The sequence below is a fragment of the Triticum urartu genome, chromosome 5A (genome assembly GCF_056163025.1).
Source record: "Triticum urartu cultivar PI428250 chromosome 5A, HENAU_Tu73, whole genome shotgun sequence".
NCBI lineage: Eukaryota > Viridiplantae > Streptophyta > Magnoliopsida > Poales > Poaceae > Triticum > Triticum urartu.
The window spans coordinates 550,603,510-550,629,607 of record NC_141877.1 but is presented as its reverse complement, the minus strand read 5'-3'; the positions used below and the strand labels follow the sequence as shown (position 1 = coordinate 550,629,607).

Below are 26,098 nucleotides of genomic sequence, written 5' to 3'. Positions count from 1 at the left end.
ACATGGGTGCGTGTCCCTCAGCGTCATTCGGAACAGCTAGTCCAACGGGACCCTTTCCAAAGATTACGTAGTGTAAATCATTGACCATAGCAAGTACGTGATCACCGGTACACATGGCGGGCTTCTTCCGGTGATCTGCCTCGCCTTTGAAATGCTTGCCTTTCTTTCGACATTGATGGTTGGTCGGAAGAAATCAACGATGGCCCAGGTACACATTCTTCCTGCATTTGTCCAGATATATACTTTCAGTGTCATCTAAACAGTGTGTGCATGCGTGGTATCCTTTGTTTGTCTGTCCTGAAAGGTTACTGAGAGCGGGCCAATCGTTGATGGTCACGAACAGCAACGCCTTAAGGTTAAATTCCTCCTGTCTGTGCTCATCCCACGTACGTACACTGTTTCCATTTCACAGTTGTAAAAGTTCTTCAACTAATGGCCTTAGGTACACATCAATTTCGTTGCCGGGTTGCTTAGGGCCTTGGATGAGAACTGGCATCATAATGAACTTCCGCTTCATGCACATCCAATGAGGAAGGTTATACATACATAGAGTCACGGGCCAGGTGCTGTGATTGCTGCTCTGCTCCCCGAAAGGATTAATGCCATCCGCGCTTAAAGCAAACCATACATTCCTTGGGTCCTTTGCAAACTCATCCCAGTACTTTCTCTCGATTTTTCTCCACTGCGACCCGTCAGCGGGTGCTCTCAACTTCCCATCTTTCTTTCGGTTCTCACTGTGCCATCGCATCAACTTGGCATGCTCTTCATTTTTGAACAGACGTTTCAACCATGGTATTATAGGAGCATACCACATCACCTTCGCAGGAACCCTCTTCCTGGGGGGCTCGCCGTCAACATCACCAGGGTCATCTCGTCTGATCTTATACCGCAATGCACCGCATACCGGGCATGCGTTCAGATCCTTGTATGCACCGCGGTAGAGGATGCAGTCATTAGGGCATGCATGTATCTTCTCCACCTCCAATCCTAGAGGGCATACGACCTTCTTTGCTGCGTATGTACTGTCGGGCAATTCGTTATCCTTTGGAAGCTTCTTCTTCAATATTTTCAGTAGCTTCTCAAATCCTTTGTCAGCCACAGCATTCTCTGCCTTCCACTGCAGCAATTTCAGTATGGTACCGAGCTTTGTGTTGCCATCTTCGCAATTGGGGTATAACCCTTTTTTGTGATCCTCTAACATGCGATCGAACTTCAGCTTCTCCTTTTGACTTTCGCATTGCGTCCTTGCATCGACAATGACCCGGCGGAGATCATCATCATCGGGCACATCGTCTGGTTCCTCTTGATCTTCAACAGCTTCATCCGTTGCAGCATCATTGGGCACATCGTCTGGTTCCTCTTGATCTTCACCAGCTCCTCCGTTGCAGCATCACCGTATTCATGGGGCACATAGTTGTCATCGAACTCTTCTTCTTCGCCGTCTTCCATCATAACCCCTATTTCTGCGTGCCTCGTCCAAACATTATAGTGTGGCATGAAACCCTTGTAAAGCAGGTGGGAGTGAAGGATTTTCCGGTTAGAGTAAGACCTCGTATTCCCACATTCAGTGCATGGACAACACATAAAACCATTCTGCTTGTTTGCCTCAGCCGCATCGAGAAACTCATGCACGCCCTTAATGTACTCGCAGGTGTGTCTGTCACCGTACATCCATTGCCGGTTCATCTGCGTGCATTATATATAATTAAGTGTCCAAATTAATAGAAGTTCATCATCACATTAAAACCAAAGTGCATACATAGTTCTCATCTAACAACATATAGCTCTCCAGAGCATCTAATTAATTAAACCATACATTGAAACTATGTAAAACATTTCAATGCGAAAACAAATGCGATCATAATCGCAACCAAGGTAACAATTGATCCAAAGGATACCAAGCCTCGGTATGAATGGCATATTTTCTAATCTTTCTAATCTTCAAGCGCATTGCATCCATCTTGATCTTGTGATCATCGACGACATCCGCAACATGCAACTCCAATATCATCTTCTCCTCCTCAATTTTTTTTTATTTTTTCCTTCAACAAATTGTTTTCTTCTTCAACTAAATTTAACCTCTCGACAATAGGGTCGGTTGGCATTTCCGATTCACATACATCCTACATAAATAAAATCTATGTCACGTTGGTCGGCATAATTTTCATAAACAATAAATGAACCAATAGTTATAAAGATAATATATATACCACATCCGAATCATAGACAGGACGAGGGCCGACGGGGGCGGATACCAAAACCATCGCACTATATAAGATGCAATAATAAAAGTAAGAAAATAATACAAGTATCTATGTAAACATACAAGTAATAATATTTTTCCTTTCAGAAAGAAGATAAGAACAAGAGGCTCACCACGGTGGTGCCGGCGATGAGCTCGGCACGGGTGATCGACGGCGGTGAAGACGGGGACGGGGCGTGACGGGCCGCTAAACCTAGACAAATATTATGGAAAATGGAGCTTGGAGGTCGACCTTGGAGAGGAGAAAGCTTAAGTAGTGTGGCTCGGGCATTCCATCGAACACCTTGTGTGCATAGGAGATGAGCTAGAGCACCACCAAGCCCTCTCCCCCTCAGCCAGAGAAAAACAGAGCACTGGGGTGCTCTGCTCGTGAGCGAGGGGTATATATAGGCACCTCATTGGTCCCGGTTGGTGACATGAGCCGGGACTAAAGGGGAGCCTTTGGTCCCGGTTCAAGCCACCAACCGGGACCAATGGTGGTGGGCCAGGAGCGAGGCCCATTGGTCCCGGTTCATCCCACCAACCGGGACCAAAAGGTCCAGATGAACCGGGACCAATGGCCCACATGGCCCGACCGGCCCCCTGGGCTCACGAACCGGGACCAATGCCCACATTGGTCCCGGTTCTGGACTGAACCGGAACTAATGGGCTGACCCGACCTGGACCAAAGCCCTGTTTTCTACTAGTGTTATAATATTTGCTCAATACTACCACAAATGGTACAATGGTGATCCATGCGCTTTAGGTCATCAATGAGCCATCTCAGGTCCGCCTTTGTGATTAGTTTTAATTGTTAACCTTTTTGCTTTATGTAAATCCAGCTACCACGCGGAGAAGTACATCAAAACCAAAAATGATTAATTCTCACGTAGCCATCTCAAGAACCACAAACATGATTGACCAATGCAATGAATCATGTGTATTGCTTGCTCAAGAGACACAAGTATACATCGGGTACGGTTTCTCCAACCCATTGAATTGGTCGTGAAGGATTGCAAGTTTGCGTTGTGTAGGGTGATGCCCCAACCGACATTTCATCATTGGTTACTAGATCTTGTTTCTAGCGGCAAGTGGTTATTGTGGTATTCAAAGCCTGGTTTGGTGTGGATGTTTTTGCAAGTGTCTCTTTCCCTTACTACTGGTTGTGTGCATTCTTCATGCTCCCCTCGAGGGAATGAAGAAGACATCCAATATGATTTTTGAAGTACGTTTTACTTTTTGCAAGTCAAGTTGTATCTTGTTATCTTTCCATTGTACTGTCCACTGTTTCCCTTGATAAATGTTACTTATAAGATGCCCTTTGGGTGTATTTTCGCATTTTAAAAAAAAGTATATATCTGACAACAAAGGAGACAACGGACGATGTTCACGTAATGTCGTGGAGCCGGGGCATGGGGATTCTATCCCTTTTTCCAGAAATATTTCTCCACCGTTCATGCTAGCCGGGAGCCTTAAACCTTTCCTTGGCAGATATGTGTGTCTTTGGATTGTGGGGTGGTGGAGGTGGCTTCATTGATGTGGGTGTGTGATGTCAGGGTAGTGGCTTTGGGGCAATTGATTCCCCATCGAACGAAGGGGAGGCTACAACTGCAGGCTTCAAACGAAGTGAAAGTTGTAACAAAAAGGGATAAACTATAGCTGAAATCAAACAAGAATCTCACACATGGTATGCAACAGTGCTATGACAACACAACCAAAGTAGAACGTTTTTCTACACATCATTTGAAAGGTTGTAACCACCTAGGCTCATATGCGCGTTCGCATGTCTGCCTTATTATGGCCAATATTGTATTGCCATAATGATTGTATTTTAACCATACAACTAATCAAATTTGTTGCAAGTTATCTTCCAAGCCACATGATGTATCTTTACTTGGTGCTCTCTACAATGTGCAGATGATTAGGCGCCTATGGTCCTTGTATGCAGTTGTGGGGAGACGGTAGCACAAGTTACATTCAACCGGTTTGACTGACGAGCCAATTGAAGTAATAAATTAACTTTTTTCGAAAAACACCAGAGCGACATTTAGTGAAGTATTAAATTAACTTTTTTGGACTTCAAACATCATGACCGAATGTAAGGCCTGAAGCATCACCAATCCCGCTCCATGACATATGGGGTCTCATGTTGAGACATATAAACACCCTTCCAGTAAAATGAGGATAGCTTATAAAACCATTCAATTGGTTAATTTCTTTTCATACATTACACACTCGAGACAATTCCAAACAAGTGTCATAAACTTGAAGAAAAATGCAAAATGAATTATGGATTGTGTCCCATGAGTACGAACATAAAAACGGTCTCAGGATCCTGGTTTCCCGTCTCTTTTTAGTTTGCGCTGAGTGTTTGGCTAAAATTATGACATGCCTTGGCCTTGATTGAACGGACAATGGGCCCCACCTTATAAGAGACTAAACCACATATTCTTGATTTTACAAAGGAGCCACCTTTCTACCTTTGTTAAAATCTTCCAAAATTTTCATAAGGTTACTTGTCACATATATAAAGTCCAGATATGCAAGAATATCGCTTGCTCCAGTGCAATACTCTCCAAATAAATGTTATACTGCATCCCATGGAGAAAAACAACATAGACTGCGGTCCTCTAGACAAAATAACTCATTCATGCGATACACAAATAGAACAACGAGTCACGTACAAAATTGAACTTACACCAACAAGCAAATAACAATTACAAAGTAGTAATACTCATCATGGATGCATGGAACAGAAACTTTATAAATGTAACGAAATACATAGAATACAGAAAGATGCATCGCTATCGAGCTAGCCGGATAGAATGACATTGTTACTACACTACTTATTCCAGAAATATCGCGATTGTGGCCCCGGCCATGATCTCCTTGATCTTTCTGTTGTCATATATAGTATCCCATCAATTGTAAGCTGTTGGCGGCTTGTGCTTCGGTGGTGGCTCTAGTTTCGGGTCAGGTTTAGGCTTGGGCTCCGGCTTAGGCTCTGGCTTAGGCATTGGTTTATGCTTGGGCTCTGGCTTGGGTTCAGGTTTGGGCATCGGCTTGGGCTTGGGCTCTGGCTTGGGTTCAGGTTTAGGCATCGGCTTGGGCTTGGGCTTGGGCTCGGGCTTTGGCATCGGCTTGGGTTCAGGCTTCGGCATTGGTTTGGGCATTGCCTCTTGTTTAGGTTTTGGCTTTGGCTCTAGGTCCGCAAACTTCTCGACGGCAGCAAGGCCCCGGTCAGCGGCGGCCGCTTGGTGGAAAGTGGAGGCTGCCACTACCCCGACGAGGAGCATGAGCACGGCAAGGAGGCGATGCCTCGCCATTGCTGCCTGCCCCTTGTGCTCGCAGCTAGGGGCGCACTTGTTTCGCCGCTGCTTCTAGCCTGGATGGATGGATGGTGGATGGGTGTGCTCTGTGTGGAGAAGTGGAGACACATACGGTGTGGTTTTATAGGGTGGAGGAGCCAATCAGACCCGGACGCGTGTGCCACAATCCCTGTAAACCAGCGCCGTCGGTGGGTGTGTGGATCGGCACAACAACATATCCAGTAATAGTATTTCAACTCTATTAGTTGCACCCTGCCGCAAACAGAAAATGCTGTTAGTTGCCTTGTCCCTTGCTCACACCAGACCACACGTCTATGTAGGGCACCCATATATACCTAAGATGTATAGATGTGATCTGTATTGTATGGTTGTGTGGCGTGCTGAGCAGTTGCCGGTAGGTACAGACCGACATGCATACAAACATACATATGATAAAGACAGTAGTGGTTTAACGTAAGTAGAGAGGGCCAGCTCTAGCTACGGGTATCCTCTTGTCACAAGGACCAGTGGTGCACACGAAAATGACCCCCCATCCGTTTCCCACAGCATGCATGCACCATGGCCTTTTCTACACTTCACTCCGGCCCTCACTAATTATTTTCATTGTAGCAGTAGGGCATGGGTTCCAGCCCGGCGTATGTTCCCGTTGATTAGCATGCATGGTTGGACTGCTCACGCTTTTCTTTTGCTAACCATGTGTCAACCTTCCATCTCCTTTTTACTATTTTCTACGTACCTCATCAACGTAGAAATATGGATAGGTAAGACGCGTGTAGTTAAATAACTTGGCGGTTAGACCTAGCATTGACCCACCCAACCCACATATCTAGTGAATTTAAGCAAAATGCAGGAGCGCTGCCTTCTTTCTTGCGTTACATTCACTAAGAGAGGAAAACCCCCAATACTCATAAACAGAGAGTTGTACACTGTACAAATATAGAAGGAAAAATCAAGAGAAGCATTCTCCTATTCTCGATCGATAGATGTCGGTTGGCGCATTTGAAGAGAAAGTAACAACAAAATTCTTGCTGGTATCAAAGGAGTTTAGTGGATAGGCATGATATGATATAAGGGCGACAACCCCTCGTCCGCTTCTCTCACTCGCTCGATGTTGCTGCTCGCCGTGTATTATCGTTCTTTTTTTATTTTGTTTAAAAAATAATTAAGTTGTCACAGCTTCGATGTCTTGAATAACTTTGACACCGTGTTTTTGCAGAGGCCGGGGTGTAATTGATATCATCTTGATATCGACATATTCCTTTTTAATTTCTAGTAGAAGTATATACTTTTTTCTAAAAGAAACCTAAGAGATTTAGGAATATTTCAACAACTAGAGAGAATGGTAGTTTTGTACTTCTAGATAATACACATCACATGCTTGGAACTAGCACACCAAGTACTTGACCATCTTGTCGGTGTTTTTATCTTTCAAAGGAAAGAGTGAAGCTCGATGGAACGCCGCCCAGGAAACCATCTCAAGGCCTTTGACCATTTCACGGGGAGCTCCTATCTTCAGGCACTCCTGTGAACCGTGCCTAGCTCAGATGGTTAGGTTCTTCGTAGTGAAACCAGCCTACCAGGATTCAAGTCCTAGACTTGACATTGGTCTGCTCATTTTTCTAGATTATTCCAGGCTTCCGATGCTCATTCAGTGGGAGGAGATGTTCCCGTCAACTATGAAGGCGCATGTGGTGGCTTTCTCAATCTCAAAATGATATGTCAGCACAGTCATTCGAAGGGGCTCATAGGGATAGGGGGTGTGCGATCGTTCATAGAGATGACTGTATGTCCGTATGTATGTGCATCCGCATTTGTACTGTACGCTCACGTGTAACATATGACACACTACGACCCATTAGCGCACTCGCTCCCAGTTGCCACTTCTCCCGCTCGCTAGCTAAAAACCGATTTCATATTTTTTTTATAGATTAACTCATGCAAATGTTCATGAATTTGAAAAAAAAAACTCCTGAATTTTAAAAATTGTACAATTTGTTTTTTTAATTAAAAAATATATAGTAATTTTAAATATTTTTGCTTTTTGAACAATCTTCATAAATTTAATAATATGTTCATGAATTTTAAAAACACAAAATTTTGAAAAATAAATGAATTTTAAAATATTCGAAAATTTTAAAAATTTGGAAAACGTTCATGACTTTTATAAATAGTAAAATTTCTCAGAACGGTCATCTCCATGGTATCAATCTTTTAAACATTTTCAAAAGTCATGATGTTTTTCAAATTTGTAAAATCATGAATTTAAATTTTTGAGAAAATAGTTTCAAATTCTTAGTTATAGGACTTAGTTTTTAATTTCTTGGACCTATTATCCGAAGCCTTTTACCTATAATTTTATCGAGTTTGAATAAAGTTATAGGTCATCTAAAAAAAGATAACTCGTCGTTCAATCGTGCAGTAATTTTCCGCAAATGCTATGTCTCGCCTACTACAAGGCGCACACAGCACTCACCTCTAGCGATGCGGCGTGGACCATGGCCCAGTAGTGGATGAGACAGCGTAGCGTGGGCGCGGCTATATCTCGCTTCTAGTGGGGCAACCACTCGCTGAAGCGTCTTGCAGTCGCGCGAGCGTATGGCCCAGCCCAGTGCGTGGGGAGGCCACTGCCTCGTTTTTAGTTTCTTTATTTGCTTTTCATTTTTACTTTCATTTACACCTAAAATAATATAAATAAATATATTAAAAAAACTTTATATAAAATATTCCAAAAAATGTTAACCTAACATTTGAAAAATGTTAAATGTACATAGAGAAAATGTTTCTCATGTAGTATATAATGTGTGTCTAAAAAGGTGATCATGGTTTTTAAAATGTTAATTCAAGCACTTAAAAAAGTTAAACAAGTACTTTAAAAAATTAGTCAAGCAATTTAAAAATGTTAAATGTGTATAAGAAATGGTTACCATGTATGATAAAAATGTTAAACTTGTATTTGAAATGTTTATCAAGCATTTGAAAAACTCTTAAATGTGTATAGAAAAGTTGTTGACCATGTACTGTAAAAATGTTAAACTTGTATTTGCAAAATGTTAATTAAGGATCTGGAAAAAATGTAGAATGTGTATAGAATTTTTTGACCATGTATGAAAAAAAGTTAATCTGATATTTGAAAATGTTAATGAAGCATTTTAAAAAATCTTAAATATGTATAGAAAAAATGTTGCTATGTATTCAGTAAATATTAATCTTGTATTAAAAAATACTTAATGTGTATTAGAAAAATGTATTAGATATATACAAAAATGTGTATAGGAAAACTGGAAAACAAATAAGAAAACAAAAGGAAACTAATATAGAAATGAGCAAATAAATTAAAAAACCAAAGAAAAAAAGAACGAAAAAGTAAGAAACTAGTGAAAAACAAAAAATAAATCGAGAAAACAAAGAAAATAAAAAAATCTGTAATACCAAGAAAGAATGGAAGAAAAGCTGTTGAAAAAACAAGCAAAAACAAAAGCAAAAAAAACACGGAAAACTAGTGAATATACAACTCTTTTTCTTAATAAGGTTGCAACCTGCTAATCTAACACGAACGGATAGTGGCCCAGTTGTTAGTAGCGCTACGCTTCATGCGAGAGCTCATACCATCTCACTATAAGCGAGATATAGCTCTCGCTGTGTACCGCTGGTAAGTTTCGTACAGTTTTGGGAAGGTATTGTCTGCCTTTTTCCTGCCTTTTCTCTATTTCTTTCCTTTAGGTTTTTCATTTTCAGTTTTTTACTTTTACTTTTCCTGTTATTTTTTGTGTTTTTATTTTATTTTATTTTAATTAATTAAAATTTCAAATGCAAGTTAACAAATTTTCAAATACACGTTGAACTTTTCAAATAAATGGTAACTATTTTTTAAATACACCTTGCACATTTTTGGAATGCATGTTTGAACATTTTTATATACCACGGGCATTTTTCAAAAACTGTATGAACAATTTTTAATATTTCATGAACATTTTTTTATTATTGCCATGAATATTTTTAAACATGTGAAAATAATTTGTGACAAACATTCTTCGGAACAATGCAAATATATTTGTAAAATCTCATGAACATTGTTTAAGACTGGTCGAACATTTTGTAATGTTCATTGTGTCTTTACAAAATGTTCATTTTCTGTGAAAAAATATTTACTGTTCATTCTAAAAATTGTCATGTGTTTAAAAATTACTCAGTGTTCAACCTCTACGATTTTCGTCACAGTGAGAAGTGCAATCTCTGTGACCAATAAGACGAGCCCCTCTGCACCTTATTCTCCAATGCCCCTTTGCCCGAGTCATCTTGTTTCTTGTGAACGGTGACCTGGGCATTCCCTCTCTTATTCCTCCAGCCTAGCATGCAACCTCCATTGCTCTTTGGTGGAACGACTTCGCCTCCAGTCTAGGCAAAGAGGCTAAAACTGCAGCAATCTACACTGCCTGGAACATTTGGAAGGAAAGAAATCGACGCATCTTCGATCACAAGGCCTAACAAAAGTCTGCCATCCTTCAGCTCATCAAGCAGGACATTCTTCAACCAGCTCTCTCCATCCATTGGCTCTTGGAGTCGAGAACTGACCGGAACCTGAACCTGATTGATGTATTTTACCTCTTTTTTGGTGGGGGATACCTAAAAACCCAGCCATGTAATGCAACTTTTGTATTTATTTTTCTCCTTCTTAATATATAGGTAGTACAAGCTGCCAATTCCTCAAATAATATGAAACAATCCCATAGAAAAAATAAACAGATTCTGTACCCCACAGAGAAAACAACATAGACAGCAGTCCACTGGACAAAATAGTTCATTCATGCGAATGAACACAATCATGCATTGATACTCAAAAGAACTATGAGTCAGGTCATATACAAAGTAGATGAACATATACCAACAAGCAAATAATAATTACAGAGTACTAATACTCATCACGCGTGCATGGAACAATAGAAAGAAATTGAATACAGGGAATAATGCATTACTTATTCTAAAAATAGCATAGTGTGGCTCCGTACGGGTTCTCCTCCATCAAGTGTCATATATAAGTATCCCATCAATTGTGCGTTGCCGGTGGTTTGCACTTTGGAGGCGGCTTCGGTTTCGGTTCAGGTTTAGCCTTGGGCTCCGGCTTTGGTTCCGGTTTTGGCATCGGCTCAGGCTTCGGTTTGGAGCAGGGCTTGGGCTTTGGTTTTGGCATCGGCTTGGGCTTGGGTTCTGGTTCAGGCTTCTGTCCAGGCTTTGGTTCGGGTTTGGGCATCGGTTCAGGTTTGCAGGGCTCTGACTCTGGGTGGGGCATAGGTTTGGGCATTGGCTCTGGTTTGGGTTCCGGCTTTGGCTCTAGCTCTGTGAACTTCCCAACGACAACAAGGCCTCGGCCAGCCGCAGCTGCTTGGTTGAAAGAGGAGGCTGCAACTATCCCGATGAGGAGCACGGCGAGGAGGCGATGCTTGGCCATTGCTGCCTACTTCTTGTGCTTGCAGCTAGTGTTTTGTGTGTGTGTGTTGTGTGAGAACTGGAGGTACATATTGTGTGGTTTTATAGGCTGGGTGAAACAAAGCAGATCTGGAGGCTGCATTAATTAGCATTGCAGTTACCTAGCTGGAGTGACAAGTACTGTAGTACTGTATAACATGGCAGTGGAGTTATATTGGTTGATTAGTTGATTAGAAATGAAGCAACCTACGTACGTAGGTAGCTAGAGGTGTTAATAAGCACAGCTGGATTCTGCGTGTGTGTCTCTGTGATGATAGTACGTGTGAGTAACAATATTTTTACTCTATTAGTTGCAACCTCGTGGTAATAGAAATTATGTTAGTTGCCTTGTCCAGTGGATTATGTTTGTGTGTCTCCATCTGATGATAGTAGGGTGAGTAGCAATATTTTTACTTTATCAGTTGCCTCCTCGTAGTAGTAGAATTCTGTTAGTTTCCCTGTCAATCCCGTGCTCACACGTCCATGTGACCGGCCATCATTTAGAAATTAAGATAGACAGTGTACACGTTTGTAAAAAGCAATCGCTTCAGTTCAATTCACAATGAATGGAAAGGAAAGGTCTCCGGAAAGGAACTGGCCCAATCGTGCAGCCACCTCGTGCGTGAGCTTCACCACCTGTTAGGAAGCCCCAAGGCTCCATGGTCTGCTTCGTACACCGAGTTTTCGCTGACTCAGTGTTTTCTCAAGCTCTCCCTCTGGCCCGGTATACTGGGCACAATTTCAAAATTGTACTCCTCCATCCCACAATATAAGAGCATTTTTGACACTGCACTAGTGAGGATTTTATTATGCGTATTGTCTCAAATTATTAAATCTTATAACTTCCGACAAAGTAACCTATTTTGATGTTGCATGCCCCTCATTCTCCAGTCTCATGCACGCGTGTGTTTTAGTTATTAATGCATGATTTTCCAAAAAAAAAAGGCTCCATGAAACCGGACCTCCAAAACTAATGGGGTTGCTGAGTTTAGCTCCGCCATATATTCGGATAGAGTAAAGATTATATGTGCTAATGTTTTTTTGCTCTGTTTAACATATTTTGACTCAAGAGGGTTTCATTGTAATTCTTACTTATATGAGCTATTTTCTAATTTCTTGTATCTATGATCCAAAGCATTGTACCTATAATTTTGTTGAGTTTGAATTAAGTTACATGTCTTTCTAATAACTAGCTGGCCGACAGTTTGTTCAATTCGTGCGGTCATTTTGCGCAAATGCTATGTCTCGTGCGGTCATTTTGCGCAAATGCTATGGCGCTCACCTCTGGCGATGCGGTGTGGGCTGTGGCCCAGTAGTGGTGCAGGTGTGTAGCATTTGTTTGTTTCTTGTGATCTCATAACATTTTGTCAGGGTTTTCTTTCTTGGGTTTATTTAGCTTTTTCATTTTTGGTTTCTCTTTTACTTTTCCTGTTCATTGTCTCATGTATTGTTTTTCATTTTTTCTATTTTTCAAATACATATTGAAATTATTAAAAATAATAAACATTTTTAAAATACACATAGAATATTTTTTAATACAAGTTTGATTGTTTTATAAATACATGATGAAAAAAAATTTATATACCACAAACATTTTTCCAAAACTGTAATAACACATTTTTTATATTTCACAAATATTTTAATATTGCCATGAACAATTTTCTAAGCATGTGAAAAAATTGAAATGCAATGTTCTTTTTAGAAAATGCGAATATATTTTTCTTAATCTTCGGAACAATTTGTAAGACAAGTTGAACATTTTTCTTAAAAAAATATTGAAAAAATCCGATCTACTTATCAACCATCATGTCAATACAAGAACACCAGAGGTAATAGAACTTTATGTTCAGGTCCATAGACCACCTAGCGATGTCTACAATCACTCGAGCAAGCCGAAGGCATACTACAATCATCGCCCCTTCCTCATCTGAGTTGGGCAATGTTCACTCATGTTTTTACAAAATGTTCATCGTGTATGAACAACATATTTATTGTGTATATAAAAATCATTGTGTATTTTTAGAAAATATTGTGATATCAAAGGTTCATCATGTATTAAAATAAATTTTCATCCGTATTGTTCAAAATGTTCATAGTGTATATTTTCAGAAAAATATGAACACTTTTTGTAATTGTATTTGTATTTTAAAAACGTTCCATATTTTGAAAACGTTTTATAAATAGGTGATGGACATGTTTAAAGTACATGAACACTTATTAAATTATATGATCACCCATATATGTTATAGAGCGTTTTCTAGAGAATTAGAAAAAATGAAAAGAAAAATGTGAAAATAAGAACAACAAAAATCCTACTCGTTAGAGTGAGACATCTGCCCCAATAGAAAAAACTAGCTTGTTAGAAAAACATGTTGGGATTGGCCCATACTGTGGATCTGTGGTCGAATACCATTCTACGGCACGCTAAAAGTGGAAATATGCTATTTACCATTGGTTTCCAAGTTATTGATAGAAAGCGCACACACCTCTTGCTTCACTAGATTGTAAAAGGGCTTCCCAATCTATGACATTTACATGAGCGGAAGCTCCCTCCTGTCGGTTTTAGGAAGCTTCCAGAAGCTTATGGGCCAACTTTGGTTATGGAAACTTTCGTCCTGTTTTTTCTTTTTTACTCTTCTGCCTTTTTCCTCTTTTTCCGATTATTTTAAATTTAAACTTCTCTAACATTTCTTTTCAAATTTGTGACCATTTTTTCATATTCATGAGATTTTTTTTTCAAATTTCATAAAAATTTTTGAATCACCTTTTTTCAAATTCACAAAAAATGAATTTGTGATTTTTTTTCAAAACTGTCAACGTTTTTCAATTCATTCTCTTCAAACTGTAATTGTTTTTCAAATTTTTGAAAATTTTCATATTCATGAATTTTTAAATTTAGAAAACCGGTGGGATTTTTTTCATTGAATAACAGAGCAATCCCAGGAAAAAAAAGGCTTGCAAAAAAAGAGTGTAGTGGGTGGCCAATCGAGCAACCGCTTTGCCTTTTAATGCGATGACCCATGCGCGCGAGCTCTTGTGCGCTGCGGCACTAATGAGCACTGAGAAGAAGCTCTCCTAAAATTGAGGTATACACGCTCTCCAAGAAGCGAGCTTTAGGCCTTTAGCCGTTGGTTGAACTGGTCCATAAAAAGGAAAAGAATCATAATCGGTGTGCGACACAGACACATGGCATCACCAGTTCTCCTAATTGTAATTCGTGATCTTCATCTTCACAGGTTTGTCTCGTAGCTTGACGACATGAGCGTCTCGCCGCCTCCTCAGACGTCTGTGATAGTGAAGCATGAGCTTGTCACTCTCTAGGCCTTTCATTCCTCGTACCCATAGCCATATTACGAAAGTCACCCGTTCATCCAAGCATGTTAAATGTTAGTGCTCTGATTTCCAAAATTCTACTTATGTACTTTATTTACTTTCCTTGTCAGTTTTAGGGTTACTATAATGTTGCTTAAAAGGAGTTTTCATGCGCAATAAAAGAAAAAACAAGACTATCAATTTGCCAATTTCACACTAGGGCTCTCAAAATTATTATTTTTGAACACAGTACAAACACAAGCGCTCATATACGCGCGCATACACTCACCCCTATGAACGCACACACGCACACCCTACCCCTATGAGCACGTCTGAACGACTGAGCCGACATATCATCTTAAAATGTTGACCTTGCCAGCACCATGGGATGGGTGAGAGATTATTGTGGTCTCTCGTATGTTGCGCAGCACTATCAGTGAGAGATTTTTCCTATTGTAAATTGAGTCAGAGAAAATCTGTTCTTAAAATTTTCATGGTACCTTTTCTTGATAGTCTTGATCATTGTTGGAGCTACAGCAAGGCCAGATAGGCCATAGCCGGCCCAGCCTTGAGAGAGAAAAATGTGTTGCAATTTTTGGGTAGCTCCGCCACTAATTTGACCAAGGGGTGCAGTTACCTTTCACACACATATCCTATATATCTAATTAAGCCATCCCATTTAAATGCACATGCAAATTAATCACATCATGAAGGACATGCGACCAATCAACTTTCACTTACCATTTTTCATCACATGCAAGTCTTCCACATCATTAAGGGTGCATGTAATCATTCGATTTTTCACTTTCCATCATATGCAAGCCCTCCACATAATCAGACACACACAAGCTCTTCACCTCATTATTTTTTACTATTTATTATCTTTCAACAACAAATAGTTAAACTTGAAGGTCACAAGACAATATAACATGCATCCACCCTCCAGTTACATCTAGGTTTTCTATTGTCATATGTTGAGAATGTTGTGTGGTATTATTCACATATATGGTATTTTTTATAATTTCATTGCTATAAATTTCCGTAACAATGTATGTGACGTTTACCTAGTATGGCTGGTCATAGTGGGGAGTAACTTATACTAGTGTCATGCATATGACACTAGTCTAAGTTACTACCTCCATATTGCAAAGTAACATAGTAGTAGTGTCATAGATGGCTTCATTTATTAGCTCACAGACTCATGTTGCCTCAGAAAGCGCTATGTTACGGCAACATATTATGTTACTACAAGCACCTCTTTTATCATTAAATACGTGCCACATAGGCAAAATTATCTAGGAATGTGTTAAGTTACTACCTAAGACTAGTCACAATGGGAGTAACTTAACTAGTAACATCACACATTTCAATACAAGATTGCTTATGTGGCAGCTAATTAATAAAGAGAGAGGGGTTTGTGATAACTTAGGTAGTTACTGTAACATCACACATTTCAAGGCATAATGAGTCTATAGCCTAATAAATGAACTCTTTCATGATACCACTCATATGTTACTACCCACTATGGAGGTAGTAACATAGACTAGTAACATCGGTAAGTTGCTACTCTATGTTACTCCTCACTGTGAGCAGTCTAAGGGCATCTTCAATAGATTGTATGTTAGTCTTGTTGGTAAAATGTCCATGTCATCTACCAACAAGCTATCATACAACTACTTCAATAGGTTGTATCTAAGCTATCCAATAGATGATGAGAAAAGAATTATGATTGCTCTCTATTTCTCATTGAAGCTTGTGCAAAGGTTGTTGGTTATTCTACATACAACTTTGCTTTCTCTTCACATTTATTACATGCCACATCATCACTATGTACTAGGTGGCAAATTTACCAACACCTATCTTACAGCTGTTGGAGATGTCCTAAGTTACCCCCACTATGGCTAGCCTAACTAGCAACGGAGCCAGCTCACTCATAGAGCCTGGGTATAAATACTAACGCACCTGGTCGGGACTTAGTTCACAGGCGAAGGGTAGAGAACAAAACCGTTGTCTGGCGTGTGAGTACACTTTATACATCTAGAACACCAGACACATACACGCATACTATATACATTTCATATGTGTGCTGCAATTTAGGGAGTCCGTCTCTTCGTTTTTGTTGACATCATCTTTCTCCCCCCCCCCCCCCCCCCCCAAAAAAAAGACCACATAATATGAAACAATCCCATAGAGAAAATAACTGAGATTGCAACCCATAGAAAACAACAACATGGACTGCAGTCCACTAACAAAATAGCTAATTCATGTGAATGAATACAATCATGCATAGATACTCAAAAGAACAACGAGTCGAGTCACATACAAAGTAGATGAACGTATACCAACAAGCAAAAACAAATACAGAGTACTAGTAGTCATCACGGGCGCATGGAAAAATAGAAAGAAATGGAATACAGGGAATACTACACCACTTATTCTAGAAATAGCATAGTGTGGCTCCGTACGGGGTCTCCTCCATCAACTCTCATATATAGTATCCCATCAATTGTGAGTTGTCGGTGGTTTGCACTTCGGAGGCGGCTTCGGTTTCGGTTCAGGTTTAGGCTTGGGCTCCGGCTTTGGTTCGGGTTTGGGCATTGGCTCGGGCTTAGGACCTGGCTTTGGTTTGGAGCAGGGCTTGGGCTTTGGTTTTGGCATAGGCTTGGGCTTGGGTTCTGGTTCGGGCTTCTGTCCGGGTTTTTGTTCGGGCTTTGGTTTGGGTTTGGGCATCGGATCAGGTTTGCAGGGCTCTGGCTCTGGGGGTGGCACAGGTTTGGGCATTAGCTCTTGTTTAGGTTCTGGCTTTGGCTCTAGCTCTGCAAACTTCTTGACGACAGCAACGCCTCGGCCAGCCGCAGCAGCTTGGTTGAAGGCGGAGGCTGCAACTATGCCGATGAGGAGCACGGCGAGGAGGCGATGCCTCGCCATTGCTGCCTACTTGTGATTGTAGCTAGTGTTGAACCTGCTGCGCTTCGTGTGTGCGCGCGTGTGTGTTGTGTGGAGAGCTGGAGATACATATTGTGTAGTTTTATAGGCTGGGTGAAACAAAGCAGATCTGGAGGCTGCATTAATTAGAATTGCAGCTAGGTAGCTGGAGTGACAAGTAGTACTGGGTAACATGTCAATGGAGTTATATTGGTTGATTAGTTGATTGCAAATGAAGCGACCTACGGAGGTAGCTAGAGGTGTTAATAGCACAGCTGGATTTGCGTGTGTGTCTCTGTGATGATAGTAGCTAAGGGTGAGTGGCAATATTTTTACTCTATTAGTTGCCTCCTCGTAGTAATAGAATTCTGTTAGTTGCCTTGTCAATCCCGTGCTCACACGTACATGTGACCGGCCATCATTTAGAAATTAAGATAGACAGTGTACACGTTTGTGCAATGCAATACAAAGTAGTACAAAGCAAATGCTTCAGTTCAATTCACAATGGAAAGCAAAGGTCTCTGGAAAGGAACTGGCCGGACCGTGCACCTCGTGCGTGAGCGTCACCACCTGTTGGAAGCCCTAAGGCTCCGTGGTATGCTTTCGTGGACCGAGTTTTCGCGGACTCGTGTTTTCTCAAGCACTCTCGCTGGCCCCGTATACTCGGCACAGTTTCAAAATTGTATATACCAATGAGGATTTTATCATGCGCATCGTCTCAAAATTATTAAATCTTTATAACTCTCCGACAAACTAACCTATTTTGATGTTGCATGCCCCTCAGTCTGCAGTCTCATGCATGCGTGTGTTTTAGTTATGCATGTATGCTTTTCCAAAAAAGGCTCCATGGAGCCGGAGCTCCAAAACGAATGGGGTTCCCGAGTTTAGCACCGCCATATATTCGAAAAGAGTAAGGATTATATGAGCTACAATGTTTTTTCCTCTGTTTATCATATTTTGACTCAAGAGGGTTTCGTTGTAATTCCTAGTTATATGAGTTATTTTGCAATTTCTTGTATCATATTTTGGCATTGTACCTATAATTTTGTTGAGTTTGAATAAAGTTACATGTCATTCTAATAACTAGCCAGCCAACAGTTGGTTCAATGCGTGCGGTCATTTTGCGCAAATGCTATGTCTCTACGTAGTGCGGTCATTTTGCGCAAATGCTATGTCTCTACGTACTGCGAGGCGCTCACCTTTGGCGATGCGGTGCGGGCTCTGGCCCAGTAGCAGTGGAGGCGGTGTAGCATTGGTTTGTTTCATGCGATTTTCAGAATGTTTTATCTGGATTGTTTTATCTGTTTTAGTTATCAGGTTTGTTTAGGTTTTCATTTTTGTTTTTTCCCTTTTACTTTTCTGTTCATTTTCTTTCAAGTTTTTTTTTTCATTTTCCATATTTCAAATACACGTTGATTGTTTTCAAAATATTAAACATTTTTTAATTACACGTAGAATATTTTTCCAATACATGTTTGGACGTTTTCTAAACATCATGAACAATTTTTATATACCACGAACATTATTATAAACTGTAATACAACTTTTTTTAATATTTCCTGAACGTTTTTAATATTGCCATGAACAATTTTCTAAACATGTGAAAAAAATTGAAATGTAATGTTTTTTTGAAACAATGCGAATATTTTTTTTAAATCTCAGGAACAATTACTAAGACAAGTTGAACATTTTTCTTATTTTTTTACGAAAAAAATTCGGATCTATTTATGAACTGACATGTCAGTATAAGATTACCAGAAGAAATAGAATATACATACAGGTCCATAGACCACCCAGCGATGTCTAAAATCACTCGATCAAGCTGAAAGTGCACCACCATCATCGCCCCTCCCTCACCGGCGTCAGACATTGTTCACTCATGTTTCTACAAAATGTTCATCGTGCGTGAACAAAATATTTCCTGTGTAGTTAAAAATTATCATGGATTTAAAAAAATCATTTTGTATTTTCAGAAAATATTGTTATTTCAATGGTTCATCATGTATTAAAAGAAATCTTCATCCTGTATTGTTCAAAATGTTCACACTGTATTTTTGGAAAAATATGAACACTTTTTAGTTCTATGTGTATTTGCAAAATGTTTGATACTTTGAAAACATTTTACAAATACGTGATGAACATTTTCTTATGGCATCACCAGTTCTCCTAATTGCAATTCGCGATCTTCGTCTTCACGGGTAAGCTTGACGACGTGAGTCTCGCCGCCTCCTCAGATGTCTATGACACCGAGGCACCAGCATGTCATTCTCCAGGCCTCTCATTCCACACACCCATAACCATATTACTAGTGCCACCCATTCGTTGAAGCATGTTAAATGTTAGGGCTCTAATATCTAAAATTCTATTTTATGTATTTACTTTCCTCTTCAGTTTTAGGGTTACTCTAATGTTGCTTAAAAAGGATTTGTCGGGTGCTGAAACGAAAGACAATCAATTCGCCAACTTCACCCAAGGGCTTTCAAAATCATAGGGCAGGCCCTGCCAGTACCATGGGGCGGTGAGAGATTATTATGGTCTCTCGTATGTTGCCTAGCACCATCACTATGAGATTTTTCTTGTTGCGAATTGAGTAAGAGAAAATGTGTTAATAATAATTTTCATGGTGCCTTTTATTGGCAATCTTGACCTAGGGGGTGTAGCTACCTTTCACACATATGCTATATATCTAAGTAATTCATCCCATTTAATTGCACATGCATGTCAATCACATTATGAAGGGCATGCAACCAATCAACTTTCACTAACCACTTTTCAACACACGTAAGTCCTCCATATCATCAAGCGTGCATGTAATCACTCAAATTTTCACTTTCCATCATATGCAAGTCCTCCACATCATCAAAAGACATGAAAGCTCTTCACCACATTATATTTACTATTTATATTTCAGCAAAAAATAATTAAACTTGAAGGTCACAAGACAATATAACATGCTTCCACCTCCAGTTACATCTAGGTTTTCTATCGTCATATGGTGCGAATGTTGTGTGGTATTATTCCCATAGATGCTATTTTTCATAATTTCATTGCTATAAATTTCCGTAGCAATGTGTGTGACGTTTACCTAGTATAACCAGCAGCGGAGCCAGCTCACTCACGGAGCCTGGGCATAAATACTAATGCACTCGGTCGGGACTTAGTTCATAGGTGAAGGGTAGAGAACAAAGGCCGCTGTCTGGCGTGTGAGTACACTTTATACATCTAGAACACTAGACACGCACACGCACACTATACACTTCATATGTGATATATGTGCTGCTATTTGGGGAATCCTTCTCTTCCTTTTTGTTGACATCATCTTTCCCCCCAAAAAAGACCACATAATATGAAAAACAATCCCATAGAGAAAATAACTGAGACTGCACACCATAGAGAAGACAACATAGACTGCAGTTCACTGACAAAATAGTTCATTCATGTGAATGAATACAATCATGCGTAGATACTCAAAAGAACAACGAGTCGAGTCACATACAAAGTAGATGAACATATACCAACAAGCAAAAAAGAAATTACAGAGTACTAATACTCATCACACATGCATGGAACAATAGAAATAAATGGAATACAAGAAATACTACACCACTTATTCTAGAAATAGCACAGTGTGGCTCCGTATGGGGTCTCCTCCATCAACTGTCATATATAAGTATCCCATCAATTGTGAGCTGTCGGTGGCTTGCACTTAGGAGGAGGCTTCGGTTTTGATTCAGGTTTAGGCTCGGGCTCCGGCTTTGGTTCGGGTTTCGGCATTGGCTCGGGCTTAGGACCTGGCTTTGGTTTGGAGCAATGCTTGTGCTTTGGTTTTGGCATAGGCTTGGGCTTGGGTTCTGGATCGGGCTTCTGTCCGGGTTTTGGTTCGGGCTTTGGTTTGGGTTTGGGCATCGGTTCAGGTTTGCAAGGCTCTGGCTCTGGGTGCGGCGGCATAGGTTTGGCCATTGGCTCTGGTTTGGGTTCTGGCTTTGGCTCTAGCTCTGCAAACTTCTCGACGGCAGCAAGGCCTCGGCCAGCCGCAGCTGCTTGGTTGAAGGCGGAGGCTGCAACTATTCCGATGAGGAGCACGGCGAGGAGGCGATGCCTCGCCATTGCTGCCTACTTCTTGTGCTTGCAGCTAGTGTTGCACCCGCTGTGCTTTGTGTGTGTGTGCTTTGTGTGTGTTGTGTGGAGAACTGGAGGTACATATTGTGTGGTTTTATAGGGTGGGCGAAACAAACCAGATTTGGAGGCTGCATTAATAAACATCGCAGCTAGCTTAGCTGGAGTGACAAGTACTGTGTAACATGGCAATGGAGTTATATTGGTTGATTACAAATGCAGCAACCTAGAACCTACCTAACAGGAGCTGTTAATAAGCACAGCGCTGGATTTTGTGTGTGTGTCTCTATGTGATGATAGTAGGGCGAGTAACAATATTTTTACTCTATTAGTTGCCTCCCCGTAGTAATAGAATTCTGTTGGTTGCTTTGTCAATCCCGTGCTCACACGTATATGTGACCGGCCATCATTTAGAAATCAAGATAAACCGTGTACACGTTAGTGCAATTTACAAAGTAAAAAAGCAATCGCTTCAGTTTCAATTCACAATGCAAAGGAAAGGTCTCCGGGAAGGAACTGGCCCAATCGTGCAGCCACCTCGTGCGTGAGCTTCACCACCTCAAGGCTCCGTCGCATGCTTCGTCAGCCGAGTTTTCGCGGACTCATGTTTTCTCAAGCACTCCCTTTGTCTGGGTATACTGGGCACAGTTTCAAAACTGTAGATACCAATGAGGATTTTATCATGCTTATTGTCTGAAATTATTAAATCTTGTAACTCCCCGACAAGCTAACCTATCATGACGTTGCATGCCCCTCCTTCTCCAGTCATATGCATGCGTGTGTTTTAGTAATGCGGGTATAATTTTAACTGCTAGGGCTACATGCATTGGCTAACCATTATATTCACCTAGAGTTTTCAAAAAAAAAAAATCCAAAAAAGGCTCCATGGAGCCGGAGCTCCAAAACTGATGGGGACGCTGAGTTTAGTACCATATATACAGATAGAGTAAGGATTATATTGTGCTAATGTTTTTGCCTCTGATTGTCGTATTGTCCGGTTTAGAATGGACAATGTTGATAGTATGAAACAATATGAATTGCTTGTCTCCCGCCTCTCAAATTTTCTTTCCAGACCACTTCCTTTGTTTAACAACTACAACCCCATTTCACATTCGCAAATTCTTAATGTGGAAATCGGGAAAATGTCAGAATTAAAATGTCATGTATCCGAGATCATATCCCAATCCCACTATAAACCAAAACGACGTGGAAAACATGAAAATATGAAAACTTGAAGATTATTATTTCGATGTCGAGTAGAAAAAACATAGGAATTCTGAACATGAAGAGAAGAGAACATATGAATTCTATCTAGATGTAAAAACAATTAAAAATGAGATGGCACCTCATGTTTGATTTCCCCTAAATTTCTTTCGACTAGTCTAGGATTTTCAAATAAATCCATGATGGACCAATCCTTTGTTCCAAACAGCACCAAAGAAAAAAAATTCTATATGATTTCTATCCTCCAAATTTCGTACCCTTTTCATGTGTTGCATATATCTAATAAAAAACTTGACTTTCCATGCCAGCTTAAGAAATTATTATTTGCCATTCAACAAATGTGCAACTGACCAATTATGTATATATCTAAATCTTAAGTTACACTTAATATTGAAATATGCAGTTGGTCAATAGACCTTTATATCAAACGTCCAAGATCATCACCCCCCTCCTTGAGAAATAAACACTCTCTTCTAAAATTCATACCACTATACAATAATTAGTGTCATATAGAGAGAATACAACAAATATTTGTGTTCTTTAATGACCTTCTGCGCATTCTCCTTCCGTAGAATTCCCAAGGATACTTCAACTTTCTAAACATAACCTTGTTATGAACAACCACAATCAATAATATATGGCCATGTTATGTTTTATACGTTGGTTTTATGGTTTACTTGTATATGTTGCGAATACTTTCCAATGATTTGATACATACGTTATATTTTTGTTGCATTCGTGTGTTCAAAATATTGCCATGTTCTTGCACCATTTTTTTCAGTCCGTGGAGGAAAATGCAGCAAAAAATTCAGCGGGAGATTTTTGTTGCGTCGGTCAAACACTCCAGGATCGTGACATACATAAGAACGGACTTCATGGTAGGCGGTCAATCCCTCTCCCCATCCCATCCCTTAAAGTCTTGACAAAAAATTGATGATATCACTATCAAGTGGTTTTCAACTTTTCATACAGGTACAATGATATCAATTTTGCACCATGGAATCAAAATATATATTTTTAACAAAATAGTGGATTGAAGACAAATTCAAAACGCAGGCACACCTTACGATTCTGAACGTGGAGTGTAGGGTAAGGTGTGCAACCATTCGCAAGTTGGTCAGATCAGAGATATAACTAAAAATACCAGAACGACATGTGTATCAAATGCATACACAAATGGTTCTGCTTTTTCTAAGTACACAAACTACTTGTACAACCATATAAAAATTTATTACAAATAATATACTAGTATAAATGTCAATACAGAGATATCATGCCCAATCGATACATTATTTTTATGTAGTCTAGAGAAATAGTAAATCTATTTACATGAACAAGCGTCACTTTATCTAAACAAAATAGTACAATAATAAACCCATGGAGAATATATGTATGTAGGTTGCACCGCATGAATATAAGGCTGGGGCTGCGCCATTTCCAAGTGGTCCCTGTAGTGCGTTATTCTGTCGGCCGGGCGTGTTTGAGTCCGGCAACGGTTGTACCTGCGGATATGAGCCTGGGGCATCCGGTTGCGGCAGCGGCTGTGGGTTTGGGCCCGGCGGTGGTAGGGGCAGAGGCGGCGGTAATGGCAGCGGTGGCGCGTTTGGGCCCGGCGGTGGTAGTGGCAGGGGCTGTGGTAATGGCAGCGGTTGCGCGTTTGGGCCCGGCAGTGGTTGTGGCAGAGGCTGTGGTGGTAAAGGCTGTGGCTGCGGGTTTGGGTTCGGCAGTGGTTGTGGTTGTGGAAGAGGCTGCGGCAATGGCTGTGGCTGCGGGTTTGGGTCCGGCTGTGGCTGCGGTAATGGCTGTGGGTTAGGCAAAGGTTGTGGGTTCGGGCCAGGCTGCGGGTTCGGAATCGGTAGTGGCACCGGCTGTGGCCCTGGCTGTGGGCGTGGGTTTGGTAGTGGCAGCGGCTGTGGCCCTGGAACTTGCTGCAATTTCCGCTGTCCCGCCTGCGCGCACCCTGCACCCTCCGCTGCCATGGCAGCGACGAGGAGGAAGAGGACGCATAGGAGACCGGAGGAAGAGTGGCGGCTCCTCGCCATGGCTCGCACCTGTGGTGCTGGTATGCAGTGGGAGAGATGATGGATGGCCGGCTGAGTGCTTCCCATGGACACCGCAGCCTGGTGTTTATAGCCCCGGCGAGCCAATCAACGGGCGGCGTAAGGTCCAGCGTCCATTGGCTATCAATTCAGAGTAACTAATACTGCTCCACTAGCGTAAAGTGCACCCGTATGAGCTATGGCTGTGTGTGTGCAAATATTTCTGATTGGCGCCTTCTGACCGTGGCTGTAACTTTCAAGCCCACACTCCATATATCTATCTGTGCTGTGCGTATAAAGAGAAGTTAAGTTACATGGATGGATAGGTGGTGCTCATTGCTCAGCCGGTTAGCTAGCCCAGGGTTATCCTTTCCTTCTCACCTTTTTTGTGCGAGTAAAAAAGGCACGTAGTTATCCTATCTAACTGCTCTCCAGCTTCACTCTCACCACAGACATGAAATCTGCGGATGTCGACATGCTGTCCTCAAGATCAGCAAGGTCTTTGCGACATTAATTTCAGCCTGTCATGTACAAGTTGTTGTCCAAAAGTAATGTTCAAAATGACATCATGGCAGATGATACGATGAAACCTTGAGCACCAAGAGATGTCTTGATTGGATCGAGGGCCGCTTTTCGATTTCTTCTCGGATATTGCTTGCCGGCCTATGTAAAGCAACGGTTGTACGGAGCTTTAATTCGCAGCATACATAATAGTCAAAAAGCTAATTGAAGATGTCCATCCGTTTCTTGTTTGATGATGTGTATGTAGGCGTGTTGTTAAATAAAATGTCAAGTTGAGAGTTAATCGCACGGTCGAGTACTGTCCTCCTGGTGGCTCGTTTTTTGTGTTTACTTCGCTTCCACTCAATGGAACCATGTGAAAATCGCGCCTGACTGTGGTCTTGGTGGACGACGGCAGCCTTTCTGACGTCGTTTCCTTCTCGAGGCATCGTCGTTGCAGGTCACGTCAACTCGATCGGGATGTTTCGGGGGAAACCCTAGATCTGGGTCTACCGGACCGGACGATAACGGCGCCTTTGGTGTCGTTCTCCCTCCCCGGGGCATCATTTTGGAGTAGGAGCTGCCGGGACGGGGCAAGAGGAGAAGCGGTGTTACATCTACCGCAAGGCCGATGACGGATCCCGGCAGCATGGCACTGCGGAGTTTTCCCGACAGCGCGTGTGGATGGATACATGAAGGATGGTGGCGTTGTCTGGCGTCATAGTGACGTCGACGGCAGACCTGGCAAGGTCGGTGCGTGAGTACCTGCTCTGGAGGTGGGACCGTAAAAGACGGCGGCGGCAACATCTGAGAGTGCGTCAGACCGGTGTGTGACCTAGTCCCGGTATTGTGGCTGGGCTAGGGCATCTGACTTTGGTGCGATGTCTGTTTGGTATTAGGCTCGGACATTCGGCACCCTTCATTAAGATGATAGGAGTAGCGACGAT

The 26,098-nt window shown here is 41.3% G+C and overlaps 3 protein-coding genes across 3 annotated transcripts; all 3 read right to left on the bottom strand.

The window, feature by feature from the left end:
• Nucleotides 1-4,873: 4,873 nt before the first annotated feature.
• On the bottom strand, nt 4,874-5,677 carry LOC147972774 (uncharacterized). The gene has a single exon (XM_087521677.1). It carries the CDS (start codon nt 5,566-5,568, stop codon nt 5,164-5,166), a length of 405 nt encoding a protein of 134 aa, XP_087377803.1. The 5' UTR covers nt 5,569-5,677; the 3' UTR covers nt 4,874-5,163.
• Nucleotides 5,678-20,685: 15,008 nt separating this feature from the next.
• LOC125529604 (uncharacterized) lies at nt 20,686-21,468 on the bottom strand. Its single transcript, XM_048694015.2, has one exon. It carries the CDS (start codon nt 21,376-21,378, stop codon nt 20,950-20,952), a length of 429 nt encoding a protein of 142 aa, XP_048549972.1. The 5' UTR covers nt 21,379-21,468; the 3' UTR covers nt 20,686-20,949.
• A 2,351-nt stretch (nt 21,469-23,819) lies between these two features.
• On the bottom strand, nt 23,820-24,729 carry LOC125529603 (uncharacterized). The gene has a single exon (XM_048694014.2). The coding sequence runs from the start codon at nt 24,717-24,719 to the stop codon at nt 23,961-23,963; it is 759 nt and encodes a 252-aa protein (XP_048549971.2). The 5' UTR covers nt 24,720-24,729; the 3' UTR covers nt 23,820-23,960.
• Between the last annotated feature and the right edge of the window lie 1,369 nt (nt 24,730-26,098).

Coding starts and splice junctions, on each gene's coding strand:
- LOC125529603 (XM_048694014.2), bottom strand. CDS start 24,719: ATGGGAAGCACTCAGCCGGCCATCCATCATCTCTCCCACTGCATACCA.
- LOC125529604 (XM_048694015.2), bottom strand. CDS start 21,378: ATGGCGAGGCATCGCCTCCTCGCCGTGCTCCTCATCGGAATAGTTGCA.
- LOC147972774 (XM_087521677.1), bottom strand. CDS start 5,568: ATGGCGAGGCATCGCCTCCTTGCCGTGCTCATGCTCCTCGTCGGGGTA.